The 22,317-nt window shown below is 36.5% G+C and overlaps 7 protein-coding genes across 9 annotated transcripts in view; 6 read left to right on the forward strand and 1 right to left on the reverse strand.

Annotated features, from left to right (window-relative positions):
* Positions 1-2,129, forward strand: part of LOC104733890 (IQ domain-containing protein IQM5-like) — a 3,503-nt gene extending 1,374 nt beyond the window's left edge. Inside the window, exons 3-9 of the mRNA XM_010453418.1 lie at positions 56-356; positions 439-541; positions 629-694; positions 787-875; positions 971-1,058; positions 1,148-1,480; positions 1,573-2,129. Of these exons, the coding sequence (XP_010451720.1) occupies positions 56-356; positions 439-541; positions 629-694; positions 787-875; positions 971-1,058; positions 1,148-1,480; positions 1,573-1,899 (1,307 nt within the window). The 3' untranslated portion in view covers positions 1,900-2,129. The remainder of the gene's footprint in view (positions 1-55; positions 357-438; positions 542-628; positions 695-786; positions 876-970; positions 1,059-1,147; positions 1,481-1,572) is intronic.
* Positions 2,767-6,589, forward strand: LOC104733897 (casein kinase 1-like protein 12). The gene is made up of 13 exons (XM_010453423.1): positions 2,767-3,306; positions 3,402-3,442; positions 3,765-3,834; positions 3,946-4,094; positions 4,186-4,281; positions 4,374-4,444; positions 4,538-4,599; positions 4,687-4,750; positions 4,856-4,940; positions 5,024-5,150; positions 5,232-5,381; positions 5,476-5,573; positions 6,256-6,589. The coding sequence occupies exons 1-13, from the start codon at positions 3,225-3,227 to the stop codon at positions 6,475-6,477; spliced, it is 1,317 nt and encodes a 438-aa protein (XP_010451725.1). The 5' UTR covers positions 2,767-3,224; the 3' UTR covers positions 6,478-6,589.
* LOC104733904 (glycylpeptide N-tetradecanoyltransferase 1) lies at positions 7,034-8,864 on the forward strand (the record flags this gene model as incomplete). Its single annotated transcript, XM_010453432.2, is given in 2 exon segments — positions 7,034-7,064; positions 7,387-8,864. A coding segment is annotated over 1 exon segment (1,305 nt). The 3' UTR covers positions 8,695-8,864.
* On the forward strand, positions 9,172-12,283 carry LOC104733913 (lycopene epsilon cyclase, chloroplastic). Of its 3 annotated transcripts, none has more exons than XM_010453446.2 (12): positions 9,349-9,660; positions 9,797-9,968; positions 10,071-10,206; positions 10,294-10,404; positions 10,496-10,598; positions 10,689-10,832; positions 10,908-11,015; positions 11,113-11,209; positions 11,298-11,420; positions 11,514-11,646; positions 11,752-11,938; positions 12,015-12,283. In XM_010453446.2, the coding sequence occupies exons 1-11, from the start codon at positions 9,349-9,351 to the stop codon at positions 11,915-11,917; spliced, it is 1,605 nt and encodes a 534-aa protein (XP_010451748.1). In that variant the 3' UTR covers positions 11,918-11,938; positions 12,015-12,283. The 3 variants fall into 3 exon arrangements, with proteins under 3 accessions (XP_010451740.1, XP_010451748.1, XP_010451752.1); XM_010453450.2 differs by having other exon boundaries at positions 11,752-11,934; XM_010453438.2 differs by having other exon boundaries at positions 9,172-9,660; positions 11,752-12,283.
* On the forward strand, positions 12,761-16,082 carry LOC104733931 (U-box domain-containing protein 34). Its single transcript, XM_010453456.2, has 9 exons — positions 12,761-13,032; positions 13,128-13,249; positions 13,335-13,450; positions 13,546-13,661; positions 13,772-14,073; positions 14,161-14,262; positions 14,364-14,792; positions 14,880-15,629; positions 15,714-16,082. Exons 1-9 carry the CDS (start codon positions 12,819-12,821, stop codon positions 15,927-15,929), a joined length of 2,367 nt encoding a protein of 788 aa, XP_010451758.1. The 5' UTR covers positions 12,761-12,818; the 3' UTR covers positions 15,930-16,082.
* On the reverse strand, positions 16,075-17,335 carry LOC104733936. Its single transcript, XM_010453463.2, has 4 exons — positions 17,187-17,335; positions 16,840-16,996; positions 16,435-16,722; positions 16,075-16,335 (listed from the first exon to the last, which is right to left on the reverse strand). The coding sequence occupies exons 1-4, from the start codon at positions 17,232-17,234 to the stop codon at positions 16,247-16,249; spliced, it is 582 nt and encodes a 193-aa protein (XP_010451765.1). The 5' UTR covers positions 17,235-17,335; the 3' UTR covers positions 16,075-16,246.
* On the forward strand, positions 20,194-22,317 carry LOC104733945 (protein phosphatase 2C 77-like; the record flags this gene model as incomplete). Its single annotated transcript, XM_010453470.2, is given in 4 exon segments — positions 20,194-21,305; positions 21,388-21,684; positions 21,844-21,949; positions 22,042-22,317. Coding segments are annotated over 4 exon segments (1,228 nt in total), but the record flags the coding sequence as incomplete, so codon positions are not given.

Consider the following 22,317-nt stretch of genomic DNA (forward strand, 5'->3'; position numbering starts at 1 on the left):
AACCAGGGTAACAATTACAACAAAGAAGAAAACTGCGGGGTCAAAACGAGAAGAGGTATAAACTTGAGAGGTCCTAAACCAGATAACATGATTCTTGAGAGGAGTCTCTCCTTCACGAGCCTAGTCCAAGTGGGAGGAGAAGACGAAGATGATGAAAGAGGCTCGTCTCCGAAACGAAGGAACAGAGGCAAAATGGGGAATTTAACGGCGTTAAGTTTACCAGCACCGACGCCATTTTGGTCTCCTAGACCGTCAACGGAGCTAGACGCCGCCGCCGTAACGTTACAGAAGGTTTACAAGAGTTATCGAACGCGTAGAAACCTTGCTGACTGTGCCGTGGTTGTTGAAGAGTTATGGTACGTTGAGTTCTATTTCCTTATGAAATAACCCCGTTACTTTCAATTTTGGTGATTTAACCCCTTTGTTTGTTTGTATTAGGTGGAAAGAATTGGAATTGGCAGCATCAGAACCGAACAAAACCAGTGAGAAACCGGAGTCGGCTGTATCTAGGTGGGCAAGAGCTGGAACAAAAGCAGCAAAGGTAATTTTTAATTAATTAAGGTACTAATTAATTAATTAATCAATTTCATACATTATCATTAATTTGTTTTGTTCTTTTGGTTCATAGGTGGGGAAAGGATTGTTGAAAGATGATAAAGCACAAAAACTAGCATTGCGACATTGGTTAGAAGCCGTAAGTTTCGGCTTTTTTATTTCACTTTGATATTGACATATTATACTTTGGTGTATAATAATAGTATTAATTCTTTTGGGTAATGGATAAAGATTGATCCACGACATAGGTACGGGCACAATCTACACTTGTACTATGATGTTTGGTCAGCAAGCGAGAGTAATCAGCCTTTCTTCTTCTGGTAAATTTAACACAAATTTTAGTCAAAATTTTATAATTTCCTTAAGAAGTAAATAGAGCTTAATTTGATAGCAAACCTTTTGAATGATACTAAAGGTTAGACATTGGAGATGGCAAAGAAGTAAATCTCATCAAATGTCCAAGAACACTTCTTCAGCGCCAATGCATCACTTACCTCGGTCCGGTACGTATACTTAATGTTAGTTGGTTAGTTAATTCCGGTAATCGAAAACAAAAATCGATTTTAACTTTTCGTTTGTTTCGGTTTAACAGAAAGAGAGGCAAGCTTACGAAGTGGTGTTGGAAAATGGGAAACTGGTCAACAGACAAACCAAGAACCTCGTGGAGACCATCGAAGGAACTAAATGGATCTTCGTGTTGAGCACGACAAGAAGACTGTACATTGGTCAGAAACAAAAAGGTCGGTTTCAACACTCGAGTTTTCTCTCAGGCGCCGCCATTACCGCCGCCGGTAGAATTGTTTCACAAGGCGGAGTTGTAAAAGCCGTATGGCCATACAGCGGTCATTATCTCCCGACGGAAGAGAATTTTAAAGAATTCATCGGTTTCTTGAGAGAAAACAACGTGGATCTTACTAATGTCAAGGTGATTAAGCTAACTAAAATCTCTAACTACATAAAAAATCAAATTTTCTATAAAATATTTTTACTTATTTTTCTTAATTGATTTTGTTATAGATGAATGCGATTGACGATGATAATCATTTGGCCACAAATGACGGAAGCACAAAGCCGTCTAACGTGGTGGTGACGAAATCGGACGGTCCAGATGAGAAGAAACGTTTCTCGTGTAAGTGGAGTACTGGAAACGGTCCTAGGATCGGGTGTGTACGAGACTACCCTATAGATCTGCAGACGCGAGCGCTTGAACAAGTCAACCTTTCTCCTCGTATGGTTAAAGGAACAACAGGATTATTTGGTCCAATACCTTCACCAAGGCCCAGCCCAAAGATTCGTGTCTCCCCTAGACTCTCTTGCATGGGTCTTCCAAGTCCGAGAAACTAATTATCTTTTTCTTTGGCCTTTCCTAATTTAATCAATTTTTCAATAAATTTTTTTTTTTTTTGCATTGCCCTAATATTGGGTGATTCTTTAATTAGAGTACAACTTGTACTCATTTAAATTCACATAATTTAATTTTACATGTATATTTTTTTTTTTTTTGAGGTTTGTAACCTTTGTAACATTTGTACTTTCACATAATTATTTTTCTTCAAACAATTGTAATAGAATAATACCAAATAAAATAATAAACGATTATTTCGTTCGTGGAAAACAGTTAGTATTTTATTTGGACCGACCACAGTTACCAGATACTTATTTTAAAATCTTTCTCCTCGTACAGAATTTAGTAGACCAGAGAGAGTAAAAGTCAAAATACGTCACGTGGGATTTACGTTTTAAAGTAGCATTCGGAAGTCACGTGAGAAACGATCTTTACCGCTCACCAACGGCACGCGTAGCTCTCACGCTTGGTGTCCCATTTCTTACTCTTAGCCAATCCAAATTTACAACCTTTTTTTTTTTTTTTTCATTTTTTAAATTATTACCACATTCTTAACTCTACGCGTGTTATATAACGTTCAAATACCGAACTAAACCGGAAAATCAATCAACCGTTATGGACCAAACCAAAAAAGACACTAATTAATCCATTAACTAAAGTAATAAATTTGGTTTTTCATAACGTATTGTTTGAAAATTTTAAAATTTGAAGTGATGATTAATGGAGAATTATTAACTGGTTTTACGGTTTAGTTAAACCGGGGAATTAGGAACCGTGCAAAGCAGCGAAGAATAATTAATAATAATAATAATTACCTGTAAGGAAAGAAAGAGAGGAGAGAAGAAAAGAAAAGGAAAAGACCCAAACTTTGAGAAAACAAACAAAACAAAACACCTTCATCATTCTCTTCCTCCTCCTCCTCCTCCTCCTCCTCCTCCATATCAAAAGCTTCCCTTTTTATCCTCGTTTTTTTCAATTCGCGTCAAGAGAGAGAGAAAGAGATACAGAAAGAAGAGAGTCAACATTATTCCATTACGAAATCTTTGTTCCAGATCGTGAAGAAGAAGGGAAGAAAGAATGAAGATGATGATGACTACCTGTTCTTCTTCCCTGTTTCAGCCCTAATTCTGCAGAATTTAATCTTTCTTAATTTCTTTTTCTGGGTTTGAGCTGCTGATTCTGGTGGATTAAAGGGTACAAATTTGTTTTTCTTTTTTTTTTTGGGAAAGAGAATTAAAAGTTTTCTCCTTTAGAGTCGGCGTTGAAGGTTGAGACTTGAGAGATTATTATAGTTTAGGGTTTTGGAAATCTGAAAACTTGGTGAATGTCGATGGAGTCTCGTGTGGGAAGCAAATACCGTCTCGGCCGGAAGATTGGAAGCGGTTCATTCGGAGAGATCTATCTTGGTTCGTCTTTTTCTTTCAATTGGATTCGTTTTTACTGTTTTTAACAATGTTGGTTTGGAATTGCTAACTTTGTTCTTGTAATGTCGTTTCTTTAGGTACTCATATTCAAACGAATGAAGAAGTTGCAATCAAGCTCGTGAGTTTCTTGTTGCTGCAAAACTTTGTTCCTTTTTTTTTTGTGTTTGTGTTGATAGCATCATTTGAAGATGTTTTTATTGCACATAGAGACAATGTAGTTTGTTTACTATATAAAGGAATGATGGATTAGCTTCTGGAGTTAGATTTGGACATTGGTTAGAGCTTTTAAAACATTTAATGAGCTACTTTGAGTTAGATCAACATATAGGAATACAAAAGTCTATTCTTATTTCTCTAAGCCTCTGTCAAATTTATGGATAATGTAATATCAATTGAGTATGTTTTTTTACTGCTACTGAGAGTTCTCTTTTCTTTTGCAGGAAAATGTGAAGACGAAACATCCACAGCTGCTCTATGAATCAAAGTTATACAGAATTCTACAAGGAGGAAGTAAATATTCACTTCTGATAAAACAGCCTTATGGTTCTTTGTTCTATCATTCTGTTTTACTCTTTTTATAACCATGTCCTGAATCTCTTTTGAACCTTTTGATTATGGCAGCTGGTGTTCCAAATGTGAAGTGGTTTGGTGTTGAAGGTGACTACAATGTTCTGGTGATGGATTTACTTGGGCCTAGTCTTGAAGACTTGTTCAATTTCTGTAGCAGGAAACTTTCCTTGAAGTCAGTACTCATGCTCGCAGATCAAATGGTAAAAAATCACTGTTGTCTTTATATGTGACTCTTTTTTGTCCTTAGATTAGTTTTACTGATTGACTATGTTTTCTTCCTTTTACATACAGATAAACCGTGTTGAGTTTTTCCATTCGAAATCTTTCCTTCACCGAGATCTTAAGCCAGACAACTTTCTTATGGGTTTAGGAAGGCGCGCAAACCAGGTTTCCTTCACCCTTATCTTTGGTTTTGTTCTCATTTTTACTTTTGTAGTTATTATCTCGGACATGACTCACTTTTTTTTACGTTTCTAAAGGTATACATTATCGACTTTGGTCTTGCTAAGAAATACCGGGATAATACTACCCATCAGCACATTGCTTACAGGTGAGAGAGACAATCGAATCAAATTCTTACCAGTCTACACTTCTTTTTTCCGATTTACAAATCAAAATTTACCTTTCATTTCTTATTTTGTAGAGAAAATAAAAATCTCACTGGAACTGCAAGATATGCTAGTATGAACACTCACTTGGGAATTGGTAAGTTTGACAAAAACCTGTTTTAGATTATTTGTGTGTAAATGCTCCCAACACTGGCCTTATATTAATGTAATGTTTTTCATGTAGAGCAAAGCCGAAGGGATGACCTAGAATCTCTTGGTTACATTCTCATGTATTTCCTAAAAGGAAGGTGAGTGGTACTCTAGTAACTCTACTACCTACATGCCTGTTCGTTTCACTTTGTTCTTCTTCTTCTCATACCTTATTGTAATATATACGGTGGTTTTTGTTTTAGTCTTCCTTGGCAAGGACTTAAAGCTGGAACCAAGAAACAAAAGTATGAGAGAATCAGTGAAAAGAAAGTCTCTACATCCATTGAGGTAAAGTTTCAATCACATATTTGGTACTTTATTTCAATCTTTTAACTCTTTTTACCTTAACAAGTTTTCTCATCTTCATCCAGTCCTTGTGCCGTGGTTACCCATCCGAATTCGCATCCTACTTCCACTACTGTCGTTCACTTCGATTTGATGATAAACCAGATTATGGTTATCTCAAAAGAATATTCAGGGATCTCTTCATCCGCGAAGGTTCTGAAACTTTCTTCTTTCCCTTAAATCCTCATGTTTTGTCAGCTCTTCTGTGCTTTCTAACATTCTCTCTTTCACCAGGGTTTCAATTCGATTACGTCTTTGACTGGACCATATTGAAATATCAACAGTCACAACTAACAGCTCCTCCATCACGTGGCTTAGTAAATCCTGGGGGTGGAACTAGTGCGGGTTTGCCTCCTGGACTAACTAGCATGGATAGATACGGAGGTGAGAATTGTAAAACTTATTATGAGCTCTTGAACCAATCGAATGTTATATTAAAAACTTAGAAAGTTTAAAGCTTTGTATGTTTTGTTTAAAGGCGAGGACGAATCAGGGAGACCACCAATGGATTCATCACGAAGGAGAATGTCAGGAACTCTTGAAAACTCTGGCAACTTCTCATCAAGAGGCCCAATGGTATGAAATATTTCTCTGTTTTTTTTGTTTTTTCTCTACACAACAGACACTGTTTTAGCAAATCTAAAAGCTCTCTGTCTCTAGATTTTAAAGTGTAAAAAAACCAAAACAAAAATAGAGTTTCTAGAATTTTCCATTAGCTTTGGTAGCAATCAGTTACGTTTGGAATGTGGAAGAGGTTCTGAAGTTAACACAATCTCCATGAGGGAAAATTCTTGTTGAATTTGCTGAGAAACAACACAAAAACTTAAATTTTTATAACTGGACTAAGTGCATTTTGAGAATCTTGAGAATGTAAAATAAAAGGTTTATTTCGATTTTGATTTAACAAAAAAAATAAAAGGTTTATTGGTATACTCAAGCTGCATATAATTCTGTAGGTTTAATATATTGATGTGATTACTATCTTAACTAGTTTCAACATCTGCATGAGCAAGTCTCGACTCTGAAATGGGAAAATGAAATTTTAAAAAAGAACCAAAAACAAATTTAATATATGCATAAAAGATTCAAAAACTTATTTAAGTTATATATAATCTTCCATATTTTGATGTATGTTCTGTTCAAAATGTCGTTGGTTTCTATATATATAAATAAAGTTTGTGAAGTTTATGAAGTTTGTATGTAAGTAAATATTTTTGTCTGTTGTCAACAATTTGATGTGTTTTACTTTACATAACAGATGCCAAGCTCGTCCTTGTTTGCACAATCAGCAGGATCATCAAGGAGAGTAACGTCGTCAGAGGAACTACAGAGATGCCGTACCGGGGCCGGATTAAGAAACTCTCCGGCGATAACAACGTCGGAAGGGAAGAGATCTGCTTCAACCAGAAAACATTACGATTCTGCCATCAAAGGCATCGAGACCCTCCAAGTCTCTGACGAAAGGTTTCACCACCACTGAATCCATCCATCCATCGCTTAGCAAAGTTGTTGTAATTTTCTTCAGAGCTCTTTATATAATATATAAAGCTTTCGACTCTATTATATTGCAGAAACGAGATTGATTTTTTTTTCTTGTTTTTTTTTTAAATTTCATTAATCGTTCTTTTTGTTCTGTATGTTTTTTTTACTACGAAGGGAAGTTAAATTCAGTGTTTTGGAGTTGGAAAATCGTATATATTAATTACGTTAGTGAAAATGTGTTGTTCAGCAATACGAAATTGTATTACGTATTTATTGATTTTAAGTAAAAGGAAAATCCTACACAGAGTGAAAATAAATGGGTTAAATTAAAATAAAAAGGAATATAGAGGGAGCAAAATGCAATATATATAAAAGTATGAGATTCTATCCGGCCATTACTTCACACATCACGCTCTTTGTTCTTTTCTTCTCAGAAGAGTTTGCTCGTTCATAGGAACCCTAATCTCGTTGGTTTCGAATCTGAAACTCGAAATCGATAAAATCCTTCGAAAGATCTGATAGTTTTCTCTTCAAAGATCTCTAATCGGTGTGACTTTGCGGAGTCTTCAGTTCGGGGCGAAATCGGTGAGTCTTTTAAATCTTGAGCTTATCTTTTGATTTTGATTTTCGTAAGATCTGATCGTTCCTTAGTATATTCACTGGATATTTCTCCCGTTAAGTTCGCTAGTAACCTAAGAACATGAAAAAATTGATCTGCCTTACTAGTTTTTAGCCTGTGGTTTTGTGTGTATTGAGTTCGATCTCGGAGAGATTGACATATATATGTTACATTTTGAAAGAGCTTATAAAGAGTGATTTAATTAGAATTGCGTTTGGCGATTTACCCAATGTTAGTTTGTTGTTGTTTTTGTTCTTGAACTTAGCTTGTCAAGTTTTGTAATTGTAGGAAATGGCAGACAACAATTCACCACCTGGCTCTGTAGAAGAGAGAGCAGATCAAATTGTTGAAGCTAACCCATTGGTTAATGATGATACTTCACTTGAAACCATAGTTCGGAGGTTCCAGGATTCAATGTCAGAGTCAAAGACGCATAAGTTCTGGGAGACTCAACCTGTTGGGCAGTTTAAGGATATTGGGGATACCAGTTTGCCTGAAGGCCCTATTGAGCCTGCAACTCCGTTATCTGAGGTGAAACAAGAGCCTTACAACCTTCCTTCTGTTTATGAATGGACCACTTGCGATATGAACTCTGATGATATGTGTTCAGAGGTGTACAACCTTCTCAAGAACAACTATGTTGAGGATGATGAGAATATGTTCAGGTTCAATTACTCCAAGGAGTTTCTAAGGTGGGCACTGCGTCCACCTGGTTATTACCAGAGCTGGCATATTGGAGTCCGTGCCAAGACTTCGAAGAAACTCGTTGCTTTCATTAGCGGTATCCCAGCAAGAATCAGGGTGCGTGATGAGGTAGTGAAAATGGCAGAGATCAATTTCTTGTGTGTTCACAAGAAGCTCAGGTCTAAGAGACTCGCTCCTGTCATGATTAAGGAAGTGACTAGAAGGGTTCATTTGGAGAACATTTGGCAAGCGGCTTATACCGCAGGAGTTATACTTCCTACACCGATCACCACCTGTCAATACTGGCACAGGTCATTGAACCCGAAGAAGCTTATCGATGTTGGGTTTTCAAGGCTTGGACCGAGAATGACAATGAGCAGAACCATAAAACTCTACAAGTTGCCAGACACACCCATCACTCCTGGATTTAGGAAAATGGAACCACGCGATGTCCCTGCTGTTACACGATTGCTTAGGAACTACCTTAGCCAGTTTGGAGTTGCGACTGACTTTGATGAGAACGATGTTGAGCATTGGCTACTCCCGAGAGAAGATGTGGTGGACAGTTACCTAGTAGAAAGTCCTGAAACTCACGATGTCACTGACTTCTGCAGCTTCTACACACTACCTTCGACCATCCTCGGTAACCCGAACTACACAACGTTGAAAGCTGCTTATTCTTACTACAACGTCGCCACACAGACCTCGTTTCTTCAGCTGATGAATGATGCGTTAATCGTCTCAAAGCAAAAGGGTTTCGATGTGTTCAACGCTTTGGATGTGATGCACAACGAGAGTTTCTTGAAAGAGCTCAAGTTTGGTCCAGGAGATGGACAGCTCCATTACTATCTCTATAACTACCGTTTGAAAAGTGCGTTGAAGCCATCAGAACTTGGGCTTGTGCTCTTATAAGCACAATAACTTTGCTCTCTGATGGGTATTAGTTTGATATCATCAACCAATTTGAAGTTTGGGTTTTCTTTTTCTTGTGCTTCTTCCATTTGAACTTTTACCAGTACTATGGGTTACTGAAACTGAGTTTTGAATTCTTTTGGCAATGCAATTTTTGAATTTTCTGCGAATATGCTTCTTGTTTCAGGCTCAGTAATCCATATATCCCAGCTACAGTAGTGTATGTTAAAGTCGATTCTTGTGTGCTTCCACTAAACGACGTCGGTGTGTCAAATATGTTGAATCGTCCTTTGGATTAAGTACAGTAACCTTTAAAATTGCAGGAACCAATCAAATTGCTAACACGTACTATTAAGTTAAAGAAGGACGTTATTAGGCATATGTCCACCAATGAGAGAATTACACGTGGCGAATTGAGTCCCATAGGCCCGGGTTCTATCCTTTGATATCGTCCTCTCGTCCTTAAGGCTCTTCCAAGCCATTGTGAGCAAAAAATTTGGGTTGAGATTTTTTTCCAAATATTACAAAAGGAAACAATTAGATTCCTCTTTCTGCTTATACACCTCACTGGGGGTACTATAAGAATGGCGTGAAGAGATATCCTCATCTTTTCAGAATTATTTTATTTTTATTTTGGGGGCGGAGGAAAAAAAAATGGAGTGTGTTGGGGCTAGGAATTTCGCAGCAATGGCGGTTTCAACGTTTCCGTCGTGGAGTACTTCTCCAAGGAAATCCCCGGTGGTTAATAAGAGTTACAGCTTCAGGAATATTCGTTTCGGTTTGTGTTGTAGTAGTGTCAGAGCTAGCGGCGGCGGAGGAAGCTCCGGGAGTGAGAGTTGCGTGGCGGTGAGAGAGGATTTCGCCGACGAAGAAGATTTCGTGAAAGCTGGTGGTTCTGAGATCTTGTTCGTTCAAATGCAGCAGAACAAAGACATGGATGACCAACAGTCCAAGCTTGTTGATAAGGTCCGTTGCCCTTTTTTGCCTTGTTTATGAAGAAAACGAACTGTTTCCTTTGATTTTGCTTTTGATTTTAGGGTTTGAATTTGTTCTTACTTAGAGATATCGATTTTGAATTCAACTCTGGATTTTGGGTTTACAGTTACCTCCTATATCAGTTGGTGATGGTGCTTTGGACCTAGTGGTTATTGGTTGTGGTCCTGCTGGTTTAGCCTTGGCTGCGGAATCAGCTAAGCTAGGACTTAAAGTTGGACTCATTGGTCCAGATCTTCCTTTCACTAACAATTACGGTGTTTGGGAAGATGAATTCAATGGTACAGACTTCTACCTGATATCGTGTCTTCTTCCATCATTGCTAGTCACTTTCTCTATGGTGTTGTTAACTTGGTGAACGTTTTTGTTACTGTTTTTTTAAGATCTTGGGTTGCAAAAATGTATTGAGCATGTTTGGAGAGATACTCTTGTGTATCTGGATGATGATAATCCTATTACCATTGGCCGTGCTTATGGAAGAGTTAGTCGTCGTTTACTTCACGAGGAGCTCTTGAGGAGGTAAAGAATTGTTCCACTCCCTTGCACCTTTGGGAAGATGTTTCTCCAAATTGTCCTGCATCTCCTGACTTAGTTAATTTCCCCTAGGTGTGTGGAGTCAGGTGTCTCGTACCTTAGCTCCAAAGTTGACAGCATAACAGAAGCTTCTAATGGTCTTAGACTTGTTGCCTGTGAAGGCAATGCCGTCATTCCATGCAGGTACGAGACTGGAACCATAGATGGTACTATTCCTGTTTTAATATAAATGTTTTGGAGCAACGGTGAAGGTTCTGACTTGTAGCAAATGCAGGCTTGCCACTGTTGCTTCTGGAGCAGCTTCGGGAAAGCTTTTGCAATACGAAGTTGGGGGACCTAGAGTCTGTGTTCAAACTGCATACGGCGTGGAGGTTGAGGTATAATTTTAATATGATATGATATTCCCACAGCAATAACTATATGAACTATGAAGGAATTATTGAGACTGTTCTAAATGATATATTCAGGTCGAAAGCAGTCCATATGATCCAGAGCAAATGGTTTTCATGGATTACAGAGATTATACAAACGAGAAAGTTCGGAGCTTAGAAGCTGACTATCCAACGTTTCTGTACGCCATGCCTATGACAAAGACAAGAGTATTCTTTGAGGTTGTTGTCTCTCTCCTTCTATTTTAGTAGCTATTGCGAAAGTTCTGTTGCTTATCCAACTGGAACTCCTTGCAGGAGACATGCTTGGCCTCAAAAGATGTCATGCCCTTTGATTTGTTAAAAAAGAAGCTCATGTTACGATTAGATACACTCGGAATTCGAGTTCTAAAGACTTACGAAGAGGTGAATTTATACATATAGAATAGTACTTTACTTGTTGAACACCATAAAAACAACCATTGGGTTTGCTTTATTAATTCGTTTAGTATAATAACTACAGGAATGGTCCTATATCCCTGTTGGTGGTTCCTTGCCAGACACCGAACAAAAGAATCTCGCCTTCGGTGCTGCCGCTAGCATGGTACATCCCGCAACAGGTAGTTAGAGCATGCCTTGACTCGAGTTGCGGTTAACATTTTGAAACTGCACCATCTATTACCTAATTTTTGTTTCTCAATAAAACAGGCTATTCAGTTGTGAGATCTTTGTCCGAAGCTCCAAATTACGCATCAGTCATCGCGGAGATACTTAAACAAGAGTCTATTACTTCCTTAACCAAACACATCAACAGCAATATTTCAAGACAAGGTGAGCTCCATATACACCACAAAGTTAACTATTACTTTCAGACAATGACAAAACCTTATCAAATTTAACTGGTGAGTTTCCATTTTTTGGCAGCTTGGGATACTTTATGGCCACCAGAGAGAAAACGACAAAGAGCATTCTTTCTCTTTGGCCTTGCGCTCATAGTTCAGTTCGATATTGAAGGCATTAGAAGCTTCTTCGAAACTTTCTTCCGCCTTCCAAAATGGTAAAGCATCCCATTTTTTAAGACACGTATTCTTGATCCATTTACTAAAACAATGTATTGCAAGCAAGAAAATTTTGATTCTCCTTTTTCACTTATATCAATCAGGATGTGGCGAGGGTTTTTAGGATCAACATTAACATCAGGAGATCTCGTTCTGTTTGCTTTGTACATGTTCGTCATTGCACCAAACAAATTGAGAAAAGGTCTCATCAATCATCTCATCTCTGATCCAACCGGAGCAACCATGATTCGAACCTATCTCAGACTATGATTCTCTCTTATCAACTCGTAGGTTTGTGTGTGTGTATATATATATGTGGTTTATCTTATCTGAATAATCGATAAAAGAATGGTATGTGGATTACTAGGAAGTTGGAAAGAATCGTGTATAGAAGAATCTAAGGAGTGATCGAAATGGAAATGGAAAAGAACAAAATCAGTCTATGTTTTGTGGTAAGCGACTGAGAATTGAGATAGAGAGAAAGACATTTTGTGAAATGTGAGTCTTCTTGATTGTTTATGAAAAACTAAAATTAGGAGTTTTAGATTTTTTCAAACTTATGTAATTCTCTCAATTGTTAATCATCTACAATACTTAAAATTAGAAGTGTAATGTTCAAAGGCATGTTTCTATCCATATTATTTGGCAGAAATTTTTGACTAATACCATTTAGTTTAATACTATGATATATTTCGTGTAATCAAGTGCAAAATACTCTCATTAATCTATCATCTATATACATTTGATTCTGTCCGGAAACTGAGAATACGGAATTACTGAATACTGCAAGTGGGAGTACTGTGCCGTCTTTAATCATTTCTCTATTATGTATGAACAAAAGTATATGTTCGTTGCATTTGCATCACATACAGAATCTTAGAACAAGCAATATATTATTTTCTCTTAATTAAACTAATCAATCCAATGAAAATTCTTCTTCACCCTCATTATAAAACCAGTTACTAGTCAATAATATCATTTTTAAAAATTCGCTAATTGCACATTTTAATACATCATTGCTAATGTCAACCTCTAAAAGACTTTTCCAATAAAGCAAGCGCTTTTTAAAATAACTTCACGAGTTCAATAAATACAAAGCAACAAACACCCACATTTTTTTTATTTCCAAGTCAACAAACTTAAACGCGGAGGTCGTCTTCGTCTTTCTCTCATGGTGGTGATGACGAACAAGTTCTTCGAATCAATCGGAGGAGCTCCGTCTTATTCTTCAGTATCCGTCGCTGTTAAAGGATCTGTCGGTGACGCCGTAGGAGGAACAGCTAGTCGTCGTGCTCTTCGTTGGACAATCGAAAACTTCCTTCCTAAAATCGATCGATTGGTTCTTGTTCATGTTATCCCTACCGTCACTACTATTCCATCTCCTTGTAAGTAGTATTATTAAAAATCCCAGGTTTCGTAATTTTTTAACTCTTGAGAAATCAGTTTCATGAATTTTGAATTTGAATTTGTTTGGTTGAAGCTGGATCGAAGATTCCTGTGGAGGAATTAGAAGAGAGTGTTGTGTCTATGTATAAACGAGATTTGAGAAATGAGTATGAACAAGTTTTTTTGCCGTTTAAGAAGATCTGCAAATCCACCAAAGTGAGTCTTTTGTTTTCTTCTTTTTTTTTGTGTGTAGCCATTTTTTTGGAACTTTTGAGTCTTATGAAAAAAAAAATGTGTTAAGGTTGAGACGTTGTTGCTGGAACATAATGATACTGCAAAGGCACTTTTGAAGTATATGTCAAGTACTGAGGTTGAGTGTTTAGTCATTGGCTCTTGCTCTTCAAATTTCCTCACCAGGTATTTATTTATTTTATTCATTGTTTCTAAATTGAGATTTTGTATATTGTCATGAGATCTTTGCTCAAACGTTTTTGTGGATTGCGTTTTGGTAGGAAAAAAGGACAAGAATTGCCATTAACTGTACTAGGAGAAGCTCCAGAGGCATGTGAGATTTATGTTGTTTGTAAAGATCGAATCTTAACCAAATCAACCAATCAGTTTACCGCAGGTTTTGTCTCAATTCAGTTTCTCTCACTTCCATTGATCTAAAAATGTAAATTTTTTTCAGTTTTATTGATTTCCCTGTGGTTGTTGTGTCTCTGTAAAAACTTTCAACAGATTCATCATCTAGTTTCCGTATACCTGAAGGAGCTGAAGCTTATACAGAATCTTTTAGTCGCACACGCTCGGATAAGACAGGCTTGTCTGCTTCATCCATATCATCCTCAGGCAGGAAGCGAATTGGAAGACCTGCCTCTTTACCTCACAGTCATCCAGTCTCTCGAGTGTTTTCTGATGCACAATCTTCAACTGATGTTGGTTTTGTCAATGACGAACACGCTCGTTCTATCCTTAGACATAGCACTGTTTCTACTAGTAAAAAACACTTGGATCCTAGACCTCATATAAAAACACCAAAGGTGAGCCATTTTTACACTCTCTGTTGCGTTTGGTTCTCTGATACACAAAAATGCATATGATTTTGATATCAAGACCTGTTTTTGCAGTCAGATGTTAAAGCTGAGGTCGAGCAGCTAAGGAAAGAAGTACAAACCACTCTTTCTATGTACAAACAAGCTTGTGAAGAGCTAGTTCATAAACAAACGCAGGTAGGTGTTCTAGTTTCAAACATTTTTTCTCAGAGTCTATTCCATAAAATGTTTTGGGATTCTGATGGATTCGTAAACTCAATCCCACGTTGTGACTTCAGGTCCAGTCTCTTTCCTCTGAGTGTGTTAAAGAAACGGAAAAGGTCATCACTGCTCTAGAAAAAGAAGAAATGCGGAGGAAAGCAGCAGCGGAAGAGAAAGAAAAGCATCTAAAAGCTGTAAGAGAAGTCGAGGAAGCAAAATCAATGCTAGCCAAAGAGTTCTGCGAGAGGCAATTAGCCGAGCTAGATGCCCTGAAACAGTCCATAGAGAAACAAAAAGTCATTGAGCAACTCTTCTTGAGAGATGGGCGGTACAGAAGGTACACAAAAGAAGAAATAACTGCAGCTACAGATAATTTCTCTTCCCGTAAAATAATCGGCGAAGGAGGATACGGAAAAGTATACAAATGCAGTCTTGATCATACCCCAGTAGCTCTTAAAGTTCTCAAACCCGATTCAATCGAAAAGAAAGAAGAATTCTTAAAAGAGGTAAACATCACTAAGCTAATCTAATGATCTAATACAGGCCTTTTATCTCTCTGATATCTAAAATCAATTGTCCAATTTTACCTGCAGATCTCAGTCTTAAGCCAGCTAAGACATCCCCACGTCGTTCTTCTCCTCGGTGCATGTCCTGAGAATGGCTGCCTTGTCTATGAGTACATGGAGAATGGTAGCTTGGACTGTCACATCACTCCTAAAAAAGGGAAACCATCTCTCTCATGGTTCATCAGGTTCAGAATCATCTATGAAACTGCTTGTGGCCTAGCTTTCCTCCACAACTCAAAACCCGAGCCCATCGTGCACCGTGACCTCAAGCCAGGCAACATACTCCTAGACAGAAACTTCGTTAGCAAAATTGGCGACGTTGGACTCGCAAAACTCATGTCAGAAGAAGCACCGGAGAGTGTCACGGTTTACAGAAACTCGATTATTGCGGGTACACTCTACTACATGGACCCAGAATACCAAAGAACCGGAACTATCAGACCAAAATCAGATCTTTACGCATTTGGAATCATAATTCTCCAGCTTTTAACTGCTCGACATCCCAACGGTCTTCTTTTCTGTGTTGAAGACGCAGTAAAGAGAGGCTGTTTTGAAGATATGTTAGATAAATCAGTAAGAGATTGGCCCATAGCTGAAGCGAAAGAACTAGCTCGTATTGCAATCAGGTGTTCGCAGCTCAAATGCAGAGACAGACCAGATCTTGATACACAAGTCTTGCCCGCTCTCAAACAGATTCTTGAATCCGCAAATAGTAGACTCAAGACAGAGCAGGCTAATGTACGACCACCAACTCACTATTACTGTCCAATTCTTAAGGTAAACCGGAAAAAAACAACCATAGCAAGGACAACAATTCTTGATGGTTCAGGTTTTAACAATATCTGATTTGGTTGATTGCAGGAAATAATGGAAGATCCACAGATAGCAGCAGATGGGTTCACTTACGAAGGAAAAGCGATAAAGGCATGGATTCAAAAACATCAAAATGTGTCTCCCGTGACTAAGCATAGGCTCAAAAATTCCGATCTCACACCGAACCACACCCTCAAATCGGCTATACAAGAGTGGCGATCTCGTTCACGCTTAGACCTCTCCACTACTCTTGGCTCCTTTTGATCACACTAAATATTAGTAGAGTCTAATTTTGTATATATACTAAATTATAATACCCTGAACTTGTTTGAATCAGGTGTATCAACTCTGTAGTCTTCTTTTTCTCTAATGTTTATTGTGGTATGAAATAACAATAAGTCAACAACGATTTGGTTTGCTTTTCTCAATTTCATTCAGAATGTGCAGGCTTAAATGGAACTGATCCACACACAGTTTGGTGGTAAGACTATAAGAACATGAAGAAGAGTATCTACAACTTACATAATCAAGTGATGTGTTTTTGAAGTATATACCATCTACAAAATAGACTCACTGAGAAATCAAATTTGAGTGAACTCAAGAGCGTTTGCATCTGGATCACGAGTAAATATCGCTGGTCTTCCTGACTTGCTCATTGTATACTCTATCCCTGCAAAGTTCAAAAAACAAGAAAATAAACTTTCTTTACAACAAAAAGAAACATCCTTTAAGCAGAACACAAGAAGAAAGAATCAAAAAATGTACATACCAGCTTTGTCCAAAACATCTTTCAGATTAGAAACATTACGGATTGCGAGACAAGCGTGTCGATCCCGTCCTCCGTGCTCGGGTCTACCAGTCAATGGATCTGGATTTGGAAGCTCCATAAGATGAATCATCTCTGAACCTACCCATAACCAAGCTCCTCTATATGGAAGCTTATCGTGTGGCCTTGCCTCGTTTATCTCAAGGCCTAATATGTTTTGGTAAAACTCTAGTGACCGTTCTAGGTTCTCGCAGAGCAGACCAACATGGTGAACCCCAACAACTCCATAATCTAGAATCAACAATTTAAAAAACCAAAATTAAACGGTTTAAAACGAGATTAAAGTCTTATATTATATCAGTTGTATCTTTAATCTGAAAAAAAAAAAAGGCGGGATCAGTTAATCACCGGTTTTGTTGTTAAGCTCTTTCTCTTGTACAACGCTAGTCCCTTCAACTGATGATCCTTGTGCTTTAGGCTTCAAGCTAAGATTGAGCTTTTGTTTCCTCAGACTCTTCTTCTGAAACTCAAACCTCTCTTTCGTAGAGAGATTCGTGCAAGTAATCTTTCCAAAACACCAAAAACAAAATTCATCATCAGTCCAAGGAAATAATAATCGTTATTTAAATGATACCCTAATTTCTAAACTCAATTATCAATTTCTTGATAACTAAAGAAAAGGTAAAGAAGAACCCTTAAGTAACAGAATCGAATAACCTAATTTATGAGTGAGTGAGTGAGTAGAGGAGCTTTACCTTTGGTCTTAGATTAACTGAAACCGAAGGTCTGACAATAGACGCCATGGAAGAGAAGAAAGCTTTACTGTCTGATTTTTAAGGCTCTCAACACACGAGTAAAGAGTCTGATTTGGTTTTGTCTCTGCCACAAAAGGTTCAAGAAAATTAAGGAGCAAAAAAAAAATCTGAGCCACAGAGCAAAGGGTAACACACTAACAAAAAAAAAAAACAATCTCAATCATCAGAGAATCGATGGGCCAAGCCCAATCCAATTGGTTGCTCTTTTAAATAATTAATTAGCTTTATCGCATGACATAAGTATACTGTTAACATTTTCACTCAGTAATAGTGTAATCCTACTATATTAATTGGGAAGTACAAATATGAAACTAACCTTAAAATGTGTAAAAAATTACATTCAATTGCCATTACAAAATTTCAATTAAGCTTAATTAATTAATTTAAAAAAATAGAATTAATTAAAAATAAAAAATAATCACAGATCAAATATTAAAAAATCTGAAAAAAATAATAAAAACATTTTTCTCTCTCTAATAAATTATGGACGAAATTAGTAAATATTTTTAAAAAAAAAATATAAACCAATCAGAATTTTAAAAACTAAGATTTTATATCCTAAGTATACAATATAATTATTTTTAATAACTAAATTTGAAGATTTTGTTAAGATTTCAGATTATGGTTCTCCTATCATCTTTATTTTCTTTTATTTACAAATTGTTTGGAAATTTCATATAATACTTATGATTAATTAAAAATGCAGAATTTTTTCTGCATATATTGTGATTTGAATTTTTATAAACAAAGATATATTACTCAATCTATGAAAAATGTGTGTTTTAATTTCCACATTGGCGGGTTGGCAAAACTAAAATTTAGATAGATGATAAATTCATAATTTTTATTTGCTCACAATTATAATATTAAAATTACTATTTTATATTTCACAAAATAATGATGCAAATACAACAAACAAACGATATAAAACTGTAATAAGATGTCAAAAATAAAATACTATAATATTCTAAAATAATTAGTATTCCAATAGACTAATAGATTTACAGAACAATTAAAAATAAATATTATCTCGAACAAAATAAATTTTTTAAAAAATATAACAATAACTTTTATTATTATATTATTAAATTTTAAAAAAATATTGACCCGTGCTTTAATCACAGGATATCTTCTAGTACAGTAGTAATTAACAAAATTTTCAGAATCGTTAGTTAGTATAGTTACTACTCCACTTTCTTTTTAAAATGAGTTTAGATGTTTTAGGTTTATGTTTTAAGAACTAAGAAATATTGTTTATATGTGGTTATGTGACCGCCACTTATATATGCTCCAGCTCCTCTCTATACTTTGCAACAGATCCGTGTAGCAGCTGATCATCTCAAAATTTGTGACACATATTACAAAATATAAACTTTTTTTTATATATCAAAAGATATCTTACTTTATCTGACAGCTGCTAGTAAGCCTTAAAAATAAATACTATTAAATTAAACTTTTTATAAAAAAAATTGCATGAGTCTGTCTACTCTACGTATATATAATATCTCCCGAAAAAAGAAAAGATAAATTAAATCATAAAGATCACATGATTCATATCCATTACATTATGTTCATTTAAGAAAAGAAAAACTGAAAAAGAATATACAAAATTTCATATCAACGATTTATATATTCATTTTATATGATTGGTTCAGCCGTTCAGTGTACTTGATACGTATATGATGAATTTGGTGGGTATTTTGTTTGTTGCCCATCCAAAAGCTACATACGCTACTATACTTTTTTCCATTTACATATCATTACATGGTCCAATGATTACCAAACACGTGGAGACAAAGCCATAGTTTTAATGGTTTTCTAAAAATATTACAGAACCAAAAAAAACACAAAAGATATTTACGGAAGTTAAAGAGAGACGTGTCGATGTCAGTGCAGTGAACCTCTTCTCTTCTCTTTCTTTTTCTTTTTTTCTCCCGCCACCCCCAACTAACAGATCTCTCACCGTACACGTCATCCTCCTCTCTCTCTCTTTTTTTGGTTTACCAAATCTTATGACTTCTTTTCTCTCTGTCTACGTGGTGATCATCCGGTCTGTTTTCCGACAAGTGTGGGACCTATTTGATTGTTACAATTTCAAAACCCAAAATAAAATTATTGTTTGGCGAAAAAAAAAAGAAGAAGGAAAGAATCATCTGTCGACAACACAACACCACTTCTCTCTCTCGTCTCCTCCCTTCTGTTTTTGGTATCCCATCCACCCCGAATGTCATTATTTTAATTTTTTTAAATCTCTATCCATAAATGTAATTTTTATTCTATTTTGGTCTGTTTTACCAAAGTAGAATTTACAAGTATTATATTATTTATATAACTATGAAAATATCATTTTGTACAAATATCATCCATCGATAATTCCTTCGATTTGTTTTTGTTTTTGTGATGAACAAAATTGGTTTTTGGTTAACTTATTGAATACCGTAACACTTTTTTCCTAAACTCAAAAGTCTTAGAAATAGTTGAGGAATTTTTATCATTACCTAAAAAATTATGGAAAGTTTAACTTACTCATTTTTTTCATTACCCCATAAGCTTCTCTTGACATGTCACATGTGGCATGTTGAAACTAAAATTTAAAGAACTTCGTTTCTATATTAGAATAAGTAAATTACTCATTGTGTAAGTGAAAACGTTTATTTTAAAATACAGGATATATTTTGTAATATGAAAACGTGTAACTCCGATATAGATACGCGCAATAATGGAGATATGATTTTATTTGTTTCCCCCTTTGCAATAATGAAGTAGATGAAAGATACTGCAAGTGTAGTAAATAAATTATTATAGAACCCCCAAGAAACTATGTATTAAGAAAATAAAATAAATGAAATAAAAGAAGTCAAAACAAAACTCAAGTAATAAAATAAAATTTTACTAATTTGTTTTCCATATAGTAGTAGTAGCAAAGTTCATGAAAACATTTCTCTTTTTTGGGCAATAAATAAAGACCTTTCTCATATGTGGCAGATTTAAAAACCGATATTTATTCTTTCGTTGAAGTTAAAAAAATTAATTGTGGGGGAGAGAGAGAGAGAAAGAGAGATCAGAATCTCTAAATGGCTGAAACGAATTGCCCAGAATCCAGGAAACTCTCTGATTGATTTTTTCTTTTTTTTCTTTCTGGTGATTTTCTCGGGAAATTTATTAGCTTTTTCTGTAATTGTATTTGGGGTTTGGGGGTTCTTTTAATTTTGGCAAATCTCTATCTGTTTCATGTGCTAGCTAAGGTTGTCTTCACTTTCCCTCTTATGAGTCATGAGTTTCTTGTCTTCATCTTCTCTAATAAAGTTAACAACAACATCAACACTCTCTTAAATTTCTTCTGTTCAAATCTTTCGACTTTTCTCTTCCACCGAACCGTTTTAACAATCAAACACCTGTCTCTTTGAACACAAGTCATAAAGAAAAGTTTCAATTTTGAGTTTGGTTCTTCCCTTTGTAAGAGAGAGAGAGAGATCAAGAAATTGAGTTTTTTTTGTTTCTCTACCATTAATGGACGAAGCTTCTCCTGCTGTAGCTGTTCCATTCAGACCATTCCCTGAGCCACGCGCCGGAATTAGAGGCTACTGCAACAGCGAATCTAGGGTTTCTTTACCGGAAAATTCTTGTTCCGGTTCCGGTTCTTTGATTTCCGATATGAAAGGCTCATCCTTTGAGATCAATAATACAAGACAAGATTCATTAGCGTCGTCATCATCATCTGTTGTACCAGACGTCACCGTTGATATCTCCGCCGGAGATGAGATGAACGGTTCAGATGAGTTTGATCCGACGAGATCGACGACGAATCAGAGTGAGAAGAAAGTAGTACTCAGTAGAACAGAGAGTAGAAGTCTGTTTGAGTTCAAGAGTGTGCCTTTATATGGAGTCACTTCGATTTGTGGAAGACGACCAGAGATGGAAGATTCTGTTTCCACGATTCCTAGGTTCCTTCAAGTTGCGTCTAGTTCGTTTCTTGATGGTCGAGTTACTACTAATGGATTTAACCCTCACTCGAGTGCTCATTTCTTCGGTGTTTACGATGGCCATGGTGGTTCTCAGGTAAACTTAAATCGAATACTTTTGAATCCGAGAACTGCAAAAGTTTGGTTTTTTTTTTTTTAAGATGTGGTTTTATGTGTAGGTAGCGAATTATTGCCGTGAGAGGATGCATCTAGCTTTAACGGAGGAGATAGTGAAGGAGAAACCGGAGTTTTGTGATGGTGACACGTGGCAAGAGAAGTGGAAGAAGGCTTTGTTCAACTCTTTTATGAGAGTTGACTCGGAGATCGAACCTGTGGCACACGCGCCTGAAACGGTGGGATCGACTTCGGTGGTAGCTGTTGTCTTTCCGACTCATATCTTTGTAGCGAATTGCGGCGATTCGAGGGCGGTTCTGTGCCGTGGCAAGACGCCACTGGCCTTGTCCACTGATCACAAAGTAAGTATAGTAATGTGTGTTAATATGTTTTAGGTATATGTCGTAGCTTTTTATGAATGAGACTCTAAATGATTAGTAGTAATATGCAGGGATTTCAATTATATATAGTTCTTTAGGAACTCTATATTGGTCAACGTTCTTATAGCTATTTATGTGTAGCCGGATAGAGATGATGAAGCGGCTAGGATAGAAGCAGCCGGAGGGAAAGTAATACGGTGGAATGGGGCTCGTGTTTTTGGTGTGCTAGCAATGTCAAGATCTATAGGTATATGTAATATGCTTAATGCTTTTACATTGTCCCAATAATATTGGTTCTTGTAATAGTTCACTTACATTGTGTAAACCGTTACATAACAGGTGATAGATACCTAAAACCATCAGTGATACCGGATCCGGAAGTGACTTCAGTACGACGAGTCAAAGAAGATGATTGTCTCATCTTAGCAAGTGATGGTCTTTGGGATGTAATGACAAACGAAGAAGTGTGCGATTTGGCTAGGAAAAGGATTTTGTTATGGCATAAGAAGAATGCTATGGCTGGAGATGCTTTGCTTCCGGCTGAGAAAAGAGGAGAAGGAAAAGATCCGGCGGCAATGTCTGCGGCTGAGTATTTGTCGAAGATGGCTTTGCAAA

This window comes from Camelina sativa, chromosome 2 (assembly GCF_000633955.1).
Source record: "Camelina sativa cultivar DH55 chromosome 2, Cs, whole genome shotgun sequence".
In the NCBI taxonomy this organism is placed as follows: Eukaryota; Viridiplantae; Streptophyta; class Magnoliopsida; order Brassicales; family Brassicaceae; genus Camelina; species Camelina sativa.

Excerpts from the sequence above, each read along its gene's own strand:
- LOC104733913 (XM_010453438.2), top strand. The coding sequence starts at position 9,349 with ATGGAGTGTGTTGGGGCTAGGAATTTCGCAGCAATGGCGGTTTCAACG. Across the intron at positions 11,421-11,513 it reads CAGCAATATTTCAAGACAAG|CTTGGGATACTTTATGGCCA; the intron begins GTGAGCTCCATA and ends ATTTTTTGGCAG. Across the intron at positions 11,647-11,751 it reads TTCTTCCGCCTTCCAAAATG|GATGTGGCGAGGGTTTTTAG; the intron begins GTAAAGCATCCC and ends TATATCAATCAG.
- LOC104733897 (XM_010453423.1), top strand. The coding sequence starts at position 3,225 with ATGTCGATGGAGTCTCGTGTGGGAAGCAAATACCGTCTCGGCCGGAAG. Across the intron at positions 4,095-4,185 it reads TCATGCTCGCAGATCAAATG|ATAAACCGTGTTGAGTTTTT; the intron begins GTAAAAAATCAC and ends TTTTACATACAG. Across the intron at positions 5,382-5,475 it reads TAGCATGGATAGATACGGAG|GCGAGGACGAATCAGGGAGA; the intron begins GTGAGAATTGTA and ends TTTTGTTTAAAG.
- LOC104733931 (XM_010453456.2), top strand. The coding sequence starts at position 12,819 with ATGGTGGTGATGACGAACAAGTTCTTCGAATCAATCGGAGGAGCTCCG. Across the intron at positions 13,033-13,127 it reads CACTACTATTCCATCTCCTT|CTGGATCGAAGATTCCTGTG; the intron begins GTAAGTAGTATT and ends GTTTGGTTGAAG. Across the intron at positions 13,662-13,771 it reads AACCAATCAGTTTACCGCAG|ATTCATCATCTAGTTTCCGT; the intron begins GTTTTGTCTCAA and ends AACTTTCAACAG.
- LOC104733936 (XM_010453463.2), bottom strand. The coding sequence starts at position 17,234 with ATGGCGTCTATTGTCAGACCTTCGGTTTCAGTTAATCTAAGACCAAAG. Across the intron at positions 16,723-16,839 it reads AGAGCTTAACAACAAAACCG|ATTATGGAGTTGTTGGGGTT; the intron begins GTGATTAACTGA and ends TGTTGATTCTAG. Across the intron at positions 16,336-16,434 it reads AGATGTTTTGGACAAAGCTG|GGATAGAGTATACAATGAGC; the intron begins GTATGTACATTT and ends TGAACTTTGCAG.